The 18,195-nt window shown below is 43.2% G+C and overlaps 1 protein-coding gene across 1 annotated transcript; it reads right to left on the reverse strand.

Moving 5' to 3' along the window:
- Nucleotides 1-5,491: 5,491 nt before the first annotated feature.
- Nucleotides 5,492-6,325, reverse strand: LOC143010897 (transcription factor HES-2-like). The gene is made up of 3 exons (XM_076163486.1): nucleotides 6,236-6,325; nucleotides 5,942-6,125; nucleotides 5,492-5,835 (listed from the first exon to the last, which is right to left on the reverse strand). Exons 1-3 carry the CDS (start codon nucleotides 6,323-6,325, stop codon nucleotides 5,492-5,494), a joined length of 618 nt encoding a protein of 205 aa, XP_076019601.1.
- Nucleotides 6,326-18,195: the final 11,870 nt, after the last annotated feature.

Below are 18,195 nucleotides of genomic sequence, written 5' to 3' on the forward strand. Positions count from 1 at the left end.
TGCTTAAGTAAAATGGTGAAAAACCCTTAAATAGATATATATTCGATGTAACTTGCTTATTTTGTTGTTATATTTATCGATGAATGATTTTGGTCGTATTTGTAATTGGAAATGTACAGATATCCGCGTGCAATTACGCAGAGCCAGAAAGTGTCCAGGAATAAAGCATATTCAACATTTCATGATGTTATGATATAAATCTGTAATGGACATTTCAGACGACTTCAAATGTATGTTAATTTTATTTATAAACCCAAAGTTTACCTAGTTTTTCCTCCCTTTAAGAGGTGTTGTGCCTGCTGGGTGTCTCTTGCTTTTTCGCAGCTCTGGGGTTTTACAGTGTGTCATGATTTGCTTATTTGCCAAATATTGCTTGTATATGTTTAAGAACAATGCGTTTATTTCAATAAAAGTGGAAACATTGAGTTGCAGGGTGCAGTACAGCATCTTGCCGCAGGGGGCAGGCTTGGTTACATGGTGAAGTGACCACCGAGTTCCAGACTCTTCCTCCATCAGACCCAAGCCACGCTATCTTACTCTTAACATCTGCTCTTAAATTTGGACAACAATAGTTTTGCATATGACGTTTTATGCAGTTTTGTGGCCCCGGGGGGAGTCGCTACCTGTGGGCTGTTTCCCGCTGCTTCAACGCATCACACAGGGAGGTGGGGGGTTGAAAACCAGAGAGAGGGAGGGGGGAAGAGGGAGCTTATGCTTCATCAACAATAGGAGCCACAGAATATGAAATAAACCTATGTTTCTGTGCTCTGGGCACGGGAGCCATCAGGACTGTGGCGTTGGCTCGTTTCATCCCAAACTCAACCTTACAGCCTCCGCGTCTGATACAAGAATCAAACGTGAAGTTACAGCGTGAAGTTCTTCCGATTTTAAACCCAAACTGCAGTGAGAGATGACGGACCATCAGATGCCTCAACACTCAGGGGAACCACGCGCGCAGCACGCGCCACGGAGACCAGATGGCTGTCTGTTAGCGAGCCATTAGGCCCGACCACCCCCACCCTACACACACACACACACACACACACACACACACACACACACACATACACGCCCACCCGGACAACATCAGCACCCTGAGCAGCCAACGTCCCTGCATCTCCAAAAGCGCGCACATACACATTCACACACACGCACACAAACACACACATACACACACAAACTCTATCATACAAACACGACACATGATCTTCACGCAGTTTTGGCGTGGCTGTCCCATCTGCGTCTCTCACCCCATCACTCCACGGAGTTTCTGTCTCGTCCAACTGAAACACAGCATCATCATCATCCTCATCATCATCATCATCATCATCATCATCACCCCCCCGGCAGGAACTCCGCGCTCCAATTGTTCTCTCCGGCTTCACTTTAGCGTCCAAGCTTTCACGCATGTTGTTTTATCAATATTATATGACAACACGCAAAACTCAATCTGTCGGTGGATGCGCTGTGTTTGTCTGGTTCATGCAGATGACGTCACACTGCATAGACGCGGTTTCCTCGAATTTACAGACAAACACTGAGTCCTGCACGTATCATGGTAAAATAGGATGAATGAAACTGGATTAACCTTCACAGACAGGATTAAAACAAACGAACTCTGTCCACTTTATGATATATTCGATTATATTTGTTTTGTTAACCCAATATTTGTCACAATAGGACATAAACTATACAGGGAGGGGTGTGTGTGTGTACTTGAAATGTTAATTTGCCTTGTTCAAAAAAGGACAGATGATCCTGTGTGTGTGTGTGTGTGTGTGTGTGTGTGTGTGTGTGTGTGTGTGTGTGTGTGTGTGTGTGTGTGTGTGTGTGTGTGTGTGTGTGTGTGTGTGTGTGTGTGTGAAACCACAGGCATTGTCCTGAAATTGAGAGACACACTTGCTGCACGCGTCCCTCTCAGCCCCTGTGGGATGCAGGGCTGATGGGTGATGGGTGGGTGGGGCCGGTGGGTGATGGGTGGGTTGGGTGGGGGTGATGGGTGAGGGGTGAGTGTCACGTCTCCTTGGTTTTTAGCTCTTACAGTTAGAGTCCCCCCTTTTGTCTTGCAAGCAAATTCAGCGTCAGTAACCCATCTGTGCAGGCAGGATAACAGGGAGCCTTTGTCTGAAAATGTCCCAACACTTCATGGGAATTAAGAGTCCCACGTAGTTCAACACAAGAGAGATGAGACACATGACTCCTGATGTGAGCTGAGAGGCAAAGATGTGCACCGCTTTCCTCCATGTTACCTTATAGATGTGTGTGAGAGAGAGATGGTGACAGTTATACTCCTGATCTTTATATTAGAGCCTTTAAGATAAAAACACTTGACTTGATGAGAAACAACAAGCACATAAAACACACCACAGTTTGCAGCTCCTGTATGAACCAATAATCATAATAAGGATTTAAATGAAAGCCAATAACCTCTTGACAAACCACCAATGGGTCCATTTTAATGAAGTTTTATGTGAAATTGTGCCTTCTGGTCCCAAAAACACCAAATCTATCATGAGGAGCTCTGGGGAACAGAACACAGCAGAACAAAGCATCAGGCATTCAACTTGCACCCCAGCAGCATCATGCAGCACCTGGCTTCTCTCTTTGCAATAATCTCAAACATTCTGTATTCTTCCACAGTGGCATGGTGTCAAAGCTGGAGCCAAACTGAAAACCATTCTTAGTGTTTTCACTTCCAAATTCCAGAAATCAGCTCCAAGCACTTGTTGGTCTGGAGCAAAGAAACAGTTTAGCTAAAGTGCAATTTGTTCATGATTAGCAGCGTTCCTGAGACATGAGCAAGAAGACACGTGAAGAAATTAGAGGTGAGCTGGAAGAAGGTGAGGAATGAGAACTTGGATGATATACAGTAGGCTGAAAGAAGTTATAGAAGGAGTGCCGCCAACATAAGAGAATCCTTAGCAAAAGTAGCAGAGAAATGCTGGACTGATTATGGCTTTGTTCTCTCAGCTACCATGATGTGAAGGCAAACCGGCTCTCACAAAGGCTAAGCTGAGGTACCTTCCATCCTGTTTCTAGCACTGCTCTAATATCTCCTATACTTCTGGTGGTTTGACTGTTGGGTCACAGCGGTCTTCGTCTGTCCTTCTCTCTGTCCCTCTCTGCTTGCTATTTTCTAGTGCATTTTTCTTGATGTTGTGGGTCAGTGAAGGCCTTTGAGACCTTGTATGTGATATTGGGCTATACAAATAAAACTGACTTGACTTGACTTGACTCGTTCAGGTTAGGGTAAGGGTTGATAGGGTTCTGATCCTCAGCTTAGACAGAACAAGGAGCTTTCTGAAAAGCCGTTGGTGCTCGCATGGTGACGATGGCTGAGGAGACACGACCTACTTTTAGCACAGCAGCAGCATTCTTCCAGGGATTTTGGGCGGCTGTCCAAAGTGTTCCTCTTTCAGAGCAAAGGGAGCAAAACGCTGCCTCGCCCTTTCCCAAATCATCGAAGTTAAGCCTTTTTCAAGACGTTGGGTGTGGCTGCCAGATGTCCAACAAGGTGATGTTCCACATATTCCATCCTCCCTGCTGTTGCAATCCACACCTGCTCACACCTCCTCTGTGTCTGCTTGGTTGTCCTGCACTGTGTCATCGAGTTACTATCAGGTAACCATCACAAGCGTCATCATACAAAAGTGATATACTGTGTGGATCCGACTGCTGGAGTCTCTATGGTGCTTCCTGTAACCAGGACTCGCTTTATGTGTATGGGTGTCTAAAAAGTCTCTTTCTGCCCAGTTTCAGATCTGTTGAGAAGCTGGGATCCTCCACTAATCAAACAATATTAGGAAGCAAACGGGTGAGGAGCAGGACCACAAGTACATTTATGGTTTTTGAGATGCTGACACAAATGAGAATCAAAGAATGAAAAGGTTTTGGATGTGCAGCCTGTTGGGATCAACTCTGAGGAAATGTGTGAACGCTTCCATTGGTTGATAAACATACACCAACTTTGACACAATCACAGAGAAACTACACATCTTAGCAATGCCATAGATGAACAGATGAAAAATGTGGCAAAAACTAGGATGTTGCTCTTTGTTGATCCCCAGAACCTTTTAAACTCAGAGTTACTGCTGAAGCAAAGACCAGCATACATGGAGGAGGAGAACAGAGAAGAGGAAGAGGATGAGGAAGACTGAGGGATTTGCACGGACACAAGAGCAGAGAAACGTCATGCATGTTGGGATGAACTGTGGGAAACATAAACGCTTATAAATGCAAACTTATATTCTGAACTATGTTGTTGCTGCATTTTACATTTTACCATGATACTCTTGGTGAAGACAATGCAATGGGTTGGGTCGCTCGCAATTGCTTATTTTGGGCAGTTGATGTCAATGTATACAAACTCTGAATTAGCTATTTGGTAATATTAGAGAATATTATAATTATAAGCAGTACAGGCTATCATATTGATCTTTTTTAATATAATCTTGTTTTGGTCCATCTTCTTCGCTTCGTCCTCATGTTTCATCCTTGTGCATACTGGGTTTGCTTGTTTTCTGTGTGCTCTTTGTTGTTGTTGTGCCACATGAACCATTCTGCCTTTTTTCTATCTGATGTGTTATGAGTCTGCTTGTTTTTACGTTGCCTTGCTTTATGTTGCCAGTTGCTTGCTTGTTGCTTGGAATCTCCACTTGTTGTTTTTGAATGCTTGTAATTTTGTGTTGTATTTTATCATCTCTGGTCTTGTGTATTTATTTATTTTACTCATGTTTCTGAGCTGCATGTGTGTGATCACTGTGATCCTCTTCATGCTTTCAACTCCGTGTGTGTCCCAACAAACAACCAGTTCCTCTGCTTGCCACCAGTTTGGCGGGAAGCAGCGAGGGGCCTCAGCACCGAGCAGCAACAATGGAGCAGCTGCTCGTCAGCATCAATGAGCTGCAGACTGCGCGCCTTTTTACTCCAACATCCCCTCATGAGAGATTTATCATGAAGATTTGATTTGAATTTAATTTGCAATCACATCAGAACACAAAAAATAAAGATGGAACAATCCAAACATCTTTGTTGAGTGAAAATTTATTGGAAAATCTTTGATTAATAACAAAACACTTGAAATGTCACAACGTATTTTTTCCTTACAGGTGATCAATCAATCAGCTCCTGATCCTTTAACACATAGTGTTTACAGACTATTCTTTTGCACAGACCAAAATACTTTTAAGTCCATCGTGCAAACCTCAAACATTATAACCCCTGGGGTTTTACAAAAGTGTTGACTACAACCCGTATCTTTGAAACCCCAAAGAGGATTGCATTTTAAAAGTTCAGAGACTTTACAGCGTCTCTGAGATCTGTGCTCCTGTGGCTTTACACGCAGAAAGAGCCAAGCGCTGAGTTCAAATGATCATACAGCAACAATTCATCAATTCTTCTTTCCTCTTTTTTCGTCTGTACAGTTAATAAGAGAGGTATTATAATACAAAAGTCATAAATAAGTTACACATGAGAGAAGTGTCCATCTAATCTACCAGGGTCTCCACATGGCCGCGCTGCAAGCCTGCGGGCTTGGCTGCGCTCTGCCGGGGGCCGAGCTGCTGCTGCTGCTGCCGCTGCTGCTGCGGCTCTGGCTCTCCGGTCTGGAGCTGAAGCTGGATTTGAGGCTCATGAGTCTCTGCTGGATCTGAGGGAGGCTTCTGGAGCTCTGGCCGCAGCAGTTCAGGCAGGTGGGGGTGACGCTGGCAGACATGGACTGCTGGATGAAGTCGTTGACCCGCTGGCAGGCGCCCTGGTCCAGGCTGGTCTGGGGCAGCAGCGTGGAGACGCGCTGCAGGCAGGCTTTGTAACCTTCTCTGTAACTGTCTGCGGAGTCTGGACGGAGGGAAGAAGAAAGCTGGTCAGTGATCTGATTCAAAGTTAGACATAGGATTTGTGAAATGATCGTAAAATCACGCCTAAGTGAGGGGATGATGCGCACCTTTGACTGGGGAGGGAGGAAGATCTCTGAGGAAGCGGACCGTCATTTCCAGAATGTCAGCTTTCTCCAGCTTGGAGTAACGGGCGTTGTCTTTGCCAACGAGCGGCAGAATGAGGCTCTTCAGGTTGCCGAGGCTGTCATTGATACGAGCGCGTCTCTTCTTTTCCAGCAGAGGCTTCAAAGTCTGGAGGGGAAACAAGAAAATCATCAACCAGCTGCACCGAGAAACAACAATCTAACCCATTTTAAGTGAAGACTGCTTGGCCTGTGTGTGAGAGTGTGTGTCGTCCTTACCTTTCTCAGTTCGTTGGCTTGTTTCCTCTGGGCCACGGTGGACCTGGCGGGGAGAAGCCGGCTCTCCTCTGCGCTCACACTGGGACTCATGTCGTTTTCTGTGACGTGTTGCGGTGCTTGTTTGCGGGGTGATACTTGCTCACGGAGAGGCTGAGTTGAAGTGTGCCAGAGGATCGGGGAGGCTCGTATTTATGCTGGCCCGTCGCGTCAGAGGGGCGGGAACACAAGCCAGGGTGGGCGGAGGGGGGCGATGCCTCTGGGAGATGAGCGCAGGTCCCGTCAAGACCATCTGGTCCTGATGGGGCGCCGGGTCTCTACCGCTGGTATGCAGAGTTTCGTGTTGATGTGGCGTTTTTTTTCTGATTAATTTTTAAAGCTCCAACGCTTCTCCAAGATTCAATTACGCAGAGACGCACAGCGGTCAGACACACAGACACAAACACAGACACACACACACACACACACACACACACACACACACACACACACACACACACACGCACACACGCACACACAAACACACACACACACACACACACACACACACACACACACACACACACACACACACACACACACATACACACACACACGCTGCTTTAAGGCGTCACCACAAATCTGCTGTAATCTAATGCGAGCTGCTCATTGTTCGATCATCACGCAACATCTATCACTTCATATGTCTCAGGTTTGGGGCTGTTTCATTCAAAATGACGCACAAAACAGCTCTGGTAAAAGAGAATCACGTTATGTAGACACATAGATCACAACAACATCACACAGCTACGATTGAACTCTAAAATAGATCAATTCCGTCCATTTATTTCTGTTGGATTCTGTTTCTGCCTCTGAACAAAACCAGCAGAACCACGTGATTGTTGCTGAGGTGACGGGACACTAATCTATTCCTCACATTCATAAAGCAGAAACCCACGCCACGCCGTGTGTGGGGGAACATCTGCTTATGGGACATCAGCTGCATGTTTCCAACTTCAACGACACGGTGTTTACCTGCGGCGTGTGGGGGAGCTGGATGCTGCGTGTGTGTGTGTGTGTATATGTGTGTGTGTGTGTGTGTGTGTGTGTGTGTGTGTGTGTGTGTGTGTGTGTGTGAATAAACATATTAAACCAACAACAGATCTGCTCCAAAACGAAGATATTTATACTGTAAATAACAAAGGACTGCAGGTTCAAAGTTTGTTATTTCCCTTTGACTATGCATAAATCTTTTCGTTTCTTTCTCTACATTGACGCTCTGCAGCTGCACGTCAATCAAACCACCTTTCGTCATATAATCACAGAATAGTTCCAGGTTATGTTTGCTGTATAAACTCAGTGGACCATCGAAGCAAAAAGCGCAGCGAGCTGACAGTGGGATTCACGCGTTCGGCACGCGCCGCAACTGCTCGACAGATGGACACACACACACCCTCCCCCATCCACACACACACACCATCCCAGCGCTGCATCGCTCCGCTGCTGCTCCCATCAGCATCACGGTTCGTGTTCTCGAGTCTCTTCATCCCTCAACACAGTGACACATGGACACACAAACACTATAATGAATCATATAATCATACAAATAACGGATTTATAAAAGGATGACGTTTTCTTTTAACGTTTATTTTACCGTTTATTGTAGTTTTAAGAGCCCGTTTGAAATGAGAATACAGTTTATAAACTCAGTCAGTTCCCTTTGTGTGTGCAGGAGCAACATGTACCGATATAAAGACAAATGTAACGGATTGATGCACAGTTGAGAGCAGGTTCGTTTCTCCTCTCCGGGTACCTGCTGCTCCGCTGTAAGCTTGAGACCCTTCACCTCTTTCTCTCTCTCTCTCTCTTTTTTTTCTACAACATTATAGATGCGGGGGTTTCTGTTCTGCACGCGTCCTGCTGTCCCATGGGGCCCCAAATAACCGCCAGCACGTCCAGTCTGGGGCCGGGCCCGTCGAGATAACACACACACACACACACACACGCACTGCACACACACACACACACACACACACACACACACACACACACACACACACGTAAGTCCATGCTATAGCGAGGCTTCGGTTAGGAGGCTTTTTGTCCCGGTCTCAGCGTGGGTCTCCATCTGTGCGAGGGACACCGAGCCTTTGTTGAAGAGCTGGAAAGTTCGGTCAGAAGAGAAGTGACCAGCATGCAGCCTCATTTTGGTGTCATAGAATTCATCAGATCTTCCTATAATAACACAAAGAAAGACTGGAGTTGTTAGAATGAGAATAGGTTCGAATAATGAGGATCAAGACAAACTTAAGTTCTAATTTCAGTTATCAATAAAGGATCTCAAAGGATCAATCAAACGTTCTGGTTGAGAACGTTTGATTGATCCTTTAAGATCCTTTATTGATCATATTTCATCATTTTGTTCGATCTCTGAACCCATATCTTGCGTTCGTGCAGCTCTGGAGCACAGCAGCAGGGTGACGTGTTCATATAAACGGCGTGTGACTGACACGAGCCGCAGCGTGCAGACAGATGGACGCGATGGTCCCTCAGGCGTGAACGAAAGAACCAAGGAGCGTCCGCGGACCCTGAGATACTCTGCGCCCTCACACACTCACACACTCACACACAGACACACAGACACACACACACCGAGTGTTCCATCACATCGAGGTAAAGCCGAGACAGAACCTGACCAGAACCTGATCAGAACCCAAACCAGCCTCACAGAGGGTTTGACCATGTTGTCAGAAACTCAATTCAACTGGGTTTCGATTGAATAGATTTGTATTGTAAATATTTGAAACATGCTGAATAAAATAGACAGTATATGTCCTCTGATTTACTTCTATTTGATTCATAGAAAGTTGTAGTCAAATATTCCCATTAAACACATAAAAAAATCTGTACAATGTGGTTGGCAAAATAAGAATAACTGCACAAATTTGAATGGGAAAGTAGTGAAACTCAGGGAAGTTAAACATGTTGTCCAACAGTTCAGAGCAAATGTCTCATAAAAGCATTTGAAAGTGTTAAACAATCTCTTATATCCTGAAAACCTCTCATGGAACGTCACAGCAGCTCAGTCTAAACTGTCTGTAACCCTGCAATGTCAACAGATCCAATATGAGTCAAGAGTTCCGACTCTCACACACCTGTCTGACCTTAAAGTTGTTTATGTATTTACAGTTTAAACCTTCTCTCCTTTATAAACTGTCATGTATTGGTGATCTAATGCTCCCAACCCAGGAGACTGAATGCTGGGCCGGTGTGTCACATGTTTGGTGTTTATGTCTGAGGTTTTATTAACACAGTAGCACAGTTGCTGTTTCCTGTTTGCTTTGCTAAAGCAGCTCGGTGTAGCCATGAGAACGTAGTGGCTAATGCTTAGAAACGTCTACCTGAAGAAGACCCACATCCACCAAAGGAGACATGAAACAATGTGACATGACAAGTCAGAAGCAAACCAGGCGGCCATTTTATAAACGTTCATGAGTTTGAGGTCATCTATGTGCAAAAAGGTTGCTGATGTTGTCTTTGGAACATCTAGCGACATTTATGAGACCTGTGAAAAGCCTGTAAGCTTAGTTAGATTCAACGTAACCATGAAACAGGAAGTATATCTGAGAAAATCTATACACACCTTACAAGCCGTTAGCAGAGTTTCATTTGGGAATTCCCTGTTTGGGAATTGTTTGGAAATTCCCACTGTTGATGTATTGCAGTCCTGAAGAGTCTCAGGTCTGTATGGGGCCAGTCTGGGGACATGTGGTCTGTGGTCCATTATCACACAATAACCACACACACTAACCACACACAAAGACACACACACACTTCACCAGAACCACATAATCAGGACAATTGGTTGATTATGTGTCAATTTAAAGTGTAAACTCACATTGAGGCTCTGCTGCTTTTCATGTTGAGCAAAAGGACAAAAGTGTTGAGCACTTAGGAGAGACGGAATGAATGAACACTTCTGCCTCAATTCTGTGCAATAATATATGGAAATAAAATAAAAATAGCACATTTATTTAAACAAAGTTACACACACTGAGGCCACCATTCTGTTGTTCTTCATATATCTCTTACACAGTATTTGCACTTTTTCACATGTAACAAAAATAACATATAACCCAAACCTGTGTGTTTTATTTGCCTTAAATCATTTACGTGAAGCCTCCTCAGACTTCAGCGTCCTTGTGTGTTTGTGTTGCTGAGTGACTGAATGTTTCCTCAGCATCCTAACGCCCAAACCAACGCGTCCATCCAGCATCTGCCGCACCGGGACCGACACAGCAGAACGCGAACTTTGGGAAGTGGGTGTGACGTCACCGGTCCTGTCTGCCTCGCTGTCACGCTGCCTCGGCATCTCAGCGGGTCACGTGAGACTCAAGACGCGAACACGAAGCGTCTGGGATCATTAAAGGGATCAACCTGAGCACAAAGACTTTAGATTTCAAGTTTGATTCATTTTGGTGTTCACAATTTTAGGTTAATTACGTCATAAACATGCAGCTGTACTGATATATGAGAAACGATGGTTTTATTTCCTTCTTATCGTCTAAAAACCTAATATGCATTGTTCAAATTGTGTTAATAATGAAGTTGGAAGCTCACGAATATTATGTTTCTATAGATGAGCATTAACGAGTCTCAATATGAGCTCTGAATCTGCACGATATGCAGGGATTTGGACGGAGCAAAGTGAGTGCTTATGAGTTTTGATTCATATTAAATGTTCACATGTTTGTTATATATGATTCATCTTATCACCGTGTTCTGCTTCAATTATAATAAGACTTTACTTTGTTCATGAAACTCTGCCCTCCATCTTCAAAATGTCAAATAATGTGTGATTATTCTGGGATAACAAAGTGACTGAACAGCATTTTAGTCATTATTCGAGTTAAGTTATTACTAAAACTACAGTTATATGCTACTAAAAGGTATTTGAAAGGTCCTCGTATGAATTAAGGTCATTCGACGAGTTCAAAGATTCAGAATTAAGAAGAAATTACATCATTAAAATGTTTGTATTAATATATTTTCACAATACACCATCGTTGTTGAAGTTTAACAAAGACAGAAGGTAAATGTGTAACAAAGCCTGAAGCGTCTGTAGTGTTATAAAAGTGTATTTGTCCTTAAAATATCCTTTAAAAATAAATGACCATAATGTGAGACTGATCGATCCTGGTTCGTCCTGCAGCATATTGGTGACGCGTCTGCAGCTTTGGCGTCGTTTGCAGCTTCAGAAGCGGAGAAACGTTGTTATTTTGCCATAAAGCTCAGACTGGATTTGAATATTCAGAGAAGCCAAAGAGCCCAAAACCGAAGCCAAGCTGCGGGACAGAGATCACATCTGGCGGCGTCTGTCTACGTCTCCAAAGTTGCACAAGGTGAAGCTGTTATTGCTCGGCCCAGTGCGTGTTCAGCCCAGGCACAGGCTCGGCCTCGCTGCGCATGCGCACTGCTGGAGGGGGCTTTTTATGATGTGTGTTTTTTTGAATATTGGATGTGGTCATGGAGTCCCTGGTCTGATCAGGGGCACGAGGACAGCACGAGCCAGCAGACAAAGGCAGCAGATGGCCTCCATGCTGCGATGAATCATGGTGAAGAAGAAGATGAAGAAGAGCTGCAGAGGAGAGGAAGGGCTCATGCTGATAGACTGTATTTATGAGGTAATGCTGACTTACTTGTTAAATTTGTAGCATTTTGTTTTATTTTTTGTACATGTTATATATGTGTTTTTTAATGTGCTTTATAAATAAATATAGGTATATATTGATAGAATTTAGACTTTTAAACTGGAAATAACTCCAATAATGATGCAAATAAATAATATATATTGTGTAATATTCTTTCACTCCAGCTTGTAATGTTTGATCACCCAGAATCAAACAACTTTAGAAATAATTCTTACAAAAATTCATATTAATTCTAATTGCTTCACTTTTCGTTGCATGTGTGTGCAGGGCGAGGTGGAGGGGGCGTGGCCTACACGTAGTCAACGCCCACAAAGAGAACGCGTCCCTGTCATTGAGCCTCGGGCCTCATGTTGTAAAAAGGCGCTCAATACAACTGCGGACCTCAACCACCGGCAGCGACCCGCGAGAGCAGCGTGCATGCGGGGCTTCGAACGCCTGACCGAAGGTACAGTTTAACGCTTTCATTACGCTCTCGATTCACTCATTTAACTGCGTTTCTAGCGTGTCAGCTAAATAAACTCTATAAAGTAAACGACTCGTGTGAAATATCTAGTAGTTTCAATGTGTGGAGTTATAAAGAATTGCGTTATTTATGATGTTTATGTGCTTGAATAAGGACATTTGTTCATAGAAATGGCATTGAAAATACAGAAGATAATACCAAAAACTGCATTGAAACGTGACATTAAGATTGAACTGTTGGGATTATTCTGATACTGACACGTGTCTGTAATATAGACATGTTATTATCATTAGCATGTTATTAGCATTATTTCAGCTCTATATTGGTGAATGTTAGTCACGTCTTCCTCGTATTTTGACGCTGTTAGTTAGTTGTGGTGTGTGTGTGTGTGTGTGTGTGTGTGTGTGTGTGTGTGTGTGTGTGTGTGTGTGTGTGTGTATCAAGGCGTATAGTGTGAGAAAGTCTGACGGTGGAACTTCTCACCAGCTCACTGACTGACAGGAGGTCTGAGGGGGTCTAAGGGGGTCTGAGGGGTGTGAGGGGTCTGAGGGGGCCAGACAGAGGAGCAGCAGGAGGAACTTCAGGTTATTCACCTTCTGATTTATGTTCTGCCCTCATTTAGTTTGATTTACCCACATTTGTATGATCTGTATGTTTAAGATGTCAGCATCAAATCTGAATAAATAGTTCTGCTGTAGTTCTGTTCTGTAAGCATATAAGTCAAATAAGACGATGATATGAAGAACATTGGTTTTAAATGAAAGTGGAGGCATGATGGAGGGATTTTGACTTACATCATTTTATTTCATTTTAGCAAAAGAACATCAACAGAGAACAAATCCTGACACGTGTCCACAGTTACAGACCTTCATGAGTCCAGATCTGAAAAGGTTCAGATCATATTGAGAACCTGAAAAAACCTGTGAAATGAGCTTTACATATTTGGAAAATGTATGAAATTTAGAATTAGGTCGTGCACTTTTTGCTTTAAATTTGCTTTAAATGTGTGAAAATGTGATCTAGACATTTCAGATACTTCAAGCTTTAAATGAGTAATTTAATTGCAATAGAGACAGAGAGAAAGCTGAGGAGAAGGAAAGAAAGAAAGAAAGAAAGAAAGAAAGAAAGCTCATGTTATAGACCTGCACATGAAAACATGTTATAAGTGTAATAAAGTATTTTCCTTTGTGTGTCTTGGTTTTACTTTATTCTGAATAAAGATGATTTTTTCCTCGTGTCAGCATGTTTTTTAGGGAGGTCTATTGTTGTCATTATTGTTGTAATTATTGCTCTTCATGATAAGGGTCATCGTCAGTGCTGGTGGCTGCACGCGCCTGCTCGGTTTATTATTCAGTCAATAATGCATGAGGCTGCAGTCGGCACGCGCCAATCAGCTGAGGCGCGAGGAGACTCAAACAAGCCAGAATCTGGATCATTCTGGATCATTCTGGAGTCTAATTATATTATCTGAGAAATTAAAAACAAATAAAACAGAAATGATAAGAGGAATTTGTATTTTTCCTCAACCTCAGTTCCTTCAATTTGTTCAAATTTGCTTCCACCATTACCTCAGGGTTCATTCAGATGCTCAATAAAATTATTTCGGTTTCTTTAATGTCTTTGTGTCGGTTTTGTGTTTTTTCCTGGGCGCATCTAAACGAAACAAAGCTATAATTCACGCAATTTCAAACTGAAATGGCCTTTAAATGGCCTCTATTGCACGATCGCTGTTATTATCCAACGTGGACAAACGGGAATAAATTCAAAAAAAGCTTTACGTTCATACTCGATCTGCACATTCAGCAGAGACGCTTAACTGGAAACCCAAACCTCCAGGAGCCCGTGTGGACCTGGATCCTGTCCTGATTTCCACGTTCCCGCGCAGCAGCAGATGCGACCACAATGCAGGGGAGGGGAGGGTGGGGGGGCACGCTGAATAATTGAACGTCATTTGAATAACTGTCGCACGTCGGACGCGTGCAAGAAATTTCCAGACTTTCCCATGAAGGCTTTATGGGAAAACCGTTGGCAGCCCCCTCCCTCTCCTCCCCCGCGCCTCTCTCCCGTCCTATTCAATGGGGACTGAACCTCTGATGTAGGAGTAATGGGAGCGTCTCTAATGAACCCTGGGAAAAGACCTGGACATGAGAAACAGAAACACGTCAGGCTGCCATAATGCAGAGATCCAAGCACAGAGCTCAAACACAAGATTACAACCAGAGTACTTTAGTTTATATTACAAAGTCAGGCACTGGGTTTAAACTTTGTATTTCCAATATGCCATTTTTGAGAAATGATGATATAAACCCTGATTATCATTATTTTTTGCACATTTGAAATGTTTGAATGGGATAAATGCTGCTGATTGAAGGATTCTCTCTATAAACAACATGAACCCATAAATACTTCTCTGAAAGCTTTAATGCTGTTTTTAGAAAGGCTGACAGTATCATTTATGAGCAGCCTCTTTAAATCTGACTGACAATAAAAGTGAACAAAATAAAATGATTGGGTATTTTCTCAGTAGACAATAAAACTACAACCATATAGATAGAATACATGACATCATCATGAAGCTGCTGTTTAATAGTAGTAAATGTGGCTTCTTTTTGTTTTAGCCGCTCCCAGTTTACCGGAGGAGAAGGGAATAGAAATGCTGTATAAAATAAATGAGTTAGTCAATGAATTGAAAAAAAAATTAAATTAAAATTAAAAAAATAAAAGAACCAATTATTCATGACAAAAATATTTATATATATTATTTGATTGTAGTCTGCTTCTAAAGAGTGTGTGTGGTTTGATTTCAGAGTGTTGTTGTATAAGGCCCCTGTGGTATGATAGCACAGGGGCCTTGTAGCTGTGTGGTGATATTGTCCACATTAAAGGTGTCGTAGCCTCATTATCAATTCTTTCCCCTCAGGGGGTTGTTCTATTAGTCAGACTCCTCTAGGGAATCAAACCCCCCCCAGTCTTTAATGTGAAGGAGGGGAGCAACAGATGGGACTGGAAGGCACGCGCCAAACACGAGCCTGCCCTCCCACCCTTGCCCCCCAAATCAACACACACACACTTGACCTGAGGCACTGGAGAGGAAACATCAATCTCAGCCTGTAATCAGACAGAAAGGGTGAATGAACCTGAGGAAACATTTCAAGATGTTTTCTCGCCATGATAACTACTATTTCAAAAACAGTTATAGATTATTACTGTCCTGGCTCGTCTCCTTCATAACTTTAACTACAGAAGACAAAATTAAAATGTCTAATGTAGATTCTGTGTGGTCAAAAACTGATGCTTCCATGTTGCTTACACCAGTTAGGCTCTACAACTAAGCAATAGTGATGCCATCAAGCTAAGAAAGTACATCTGATGACGTCATGGAGGATCAGGTCATCAGATTTTCAACCATTTCATATTTTTAACCATGAATGAGTCTGTAGGACAAGGATGAAGAATGATACAGTTTACATTATACTGACAGTACATTTCTCTCTTCATTGTTGCCATGGCAAACACAACAAGTGGGACTCTAGCTGAAACACTTCAGGGGATGCTCAGTTACACTTGAGTGATGATGAAAACTCTGATCCAGGCAAAGAAGAAAGAGGGCAGAGGTGATAAAAGCTGACAGAGAGATCCGTTTCTCCAAAAGGAGCCGTGTCCATGTGCCAGACACTGTTACATGAACCTGTGCAACTCTCGCCACGGCGTCCTGCCTTGCACCTCTTTCACCCAACCAGCTGGTGGGACTGTTGCTGATAAGGAAGGATTTTTAGGCCTTGATAAACCGGCTACACTTGATCAACTCTCAGTCACCTCTGCAGGTGAGGAGGCCTACCTACATATGAAGCTTTCCTGCCATCATTTGGTGATAGAAAGTATTACACTTCATAACAGAGCCAAGTTCAGCAGCAGGGCAGATGACCTCATTAGGCTGTGTGGTCTGTGTGCTTCATAAAGACCTTTCATGCAGCATTCTGAGGGTAGAGAAGCATTTACTATACACTTTTCTCACAGCAGACATCCTGAAGCATAGATGAGAAAGCAGACGTAACTAATTCAGTAATCATTAGTCTAAAGATGACAGCTCTGTATTTAACTCATGGTTATGTGAGGGCAAGGGTCTGTGGCTTACATTGAATGAACTAGAAAGGGGTTGCTAATGTGGAAACTGTTGGATATTTTAAGCTTCTCTGAAACAACAATCACAATAACTTATCAACAAGCAGAAGAGTCAAGGACAGGCTTTATATAATATGTGTATGTGCTGAAGGGTATACGTGCAATAGCTCAGTGTAAATCATTATGCAGTCCCAAGTAAAAGTTGTGATTATCGGGGGAAAAATGCAAAAAATCTGCTGCAAATTTCAGGAAATCATCGCAGCAAAATGTATGCTTTTGATCACCAAAATCACCCAAAACATTGTGAAATCCCAGGGGAACTATAGGGTCAAGATCAGTTTCCCTCTGCATGTTATATAATGTATACATATATATGCATGGTGCTATGTTACACGTTGTTGTCATCATCACGTTTGTATAGAATGCGGGTAGTATCTGTCTCTGTTTGGGGTAGACTGTAAAATGGTAACTGTTTCTACTTGGAGTGTGATGTCATTGATGTCAGTCGTGATGACTGAAGGCTTTGAATGTATTTGAAGGGGTTAAAAAGTAGGAAAATTGAAAAAAATGCTGGGGTTGTTGCTTTGCAGTTGTGATGTCATCGATTAACAGAAAGTATACTGAAGATTGTGTGTTGAAGTTTAAAGTGTGATGTCATTGCACATGTGAGGATGATTTATGACATCCTCACAATAATTTGAACATTTTCTAATTTTTCAAGAGCTGTACACGAGTGAGTCTGTAGAATGTGTTTTACATTATCTGCCACATCAATATAGGACATGGTATGATACATTGCTACACTGTCACCGCTGCAAACACAACAAATGGGTCTCAAGCCCAAACACATATATGGATGAAAGAGTTGACCAACAGCGTGAAGTACAAAAAAAGTAAAGTTGCCAATGCGGTCGATGCCAATGTGCTGAAAGCATGTCAGAGTGAGGAACCACGCTTACCTGAACTTTCTCATGTTCATGAGAAGGTGAGACGGCCGGGTAAGAGTGATGACGCTCCATGTGCAGCACACGTTCCAAATGCCACTGTTGGAAAACTACAGCATAAAAAGCCGTGTGCACAACGGACCTCTGGGACAGATCGAGTAAACTTGGGAGAAACATCTGTGAAAGCATCCCACAGCCAGGATTCCTTTCGATATGGGAAGTCCAGCAACAGACAGTGCGCCTGTAACACTCTTGTTTTTCTTGCATTCCTGCATGAGAGTGAAGGCATCACACATGAAGATCTTAATCTTGTCTTGGACATGGGTGATGAAATGTACAACAAGATCAGGTCAGTGAGAGCAGGTCCAGATGTTCTGGCTACTGATGAGTTGCCAAATAGAGTTAGGTCTCGCAAATGTGTGTACAGAGTCAAAGAGACATTATCCAGATACGGATCCCTGGGGAAACCTCCGCCTGGATATGTGAAAGAATACCAGCAGCTGGGGGCGGGACTCTGCTGTCTGGTATCTGATGTTCAGTATGCTCTGCTGGTAATGAGCGGTTTAACCATTGCAGTGTTCAGAAACAGATCTGGCAGGTACGGCTTCTTTGACCCACATTCAAGATCAGCCAGAGGTGTGCCGAGTATTCGGAGTGGTGACTGTACTGCTGTCATGGTGACGTTCACGCGCTTATCTGAGATGGTCAACAGGCTTCTTGAGTATCACTGGATTTTGAGGACAC

This window comes from Genypterus blacodes, unplaced genomic scaffold, assembly GCF_046128005.1.
Source record: "Genypterus blacodes isolate CSIRO-AG114 ecotype Tasmania unplaced genomic scaffold, CSIRO-AGI_Gbla_v1 ptg000131l_1, whole genome shotgun sequence".
Lineage (NCBI taxonomy): Eukaryota > Metazoa > Chordata > Actinopteri > Ophidiiformes > Ophidiidae > Genypterus > Genypterus blacodes.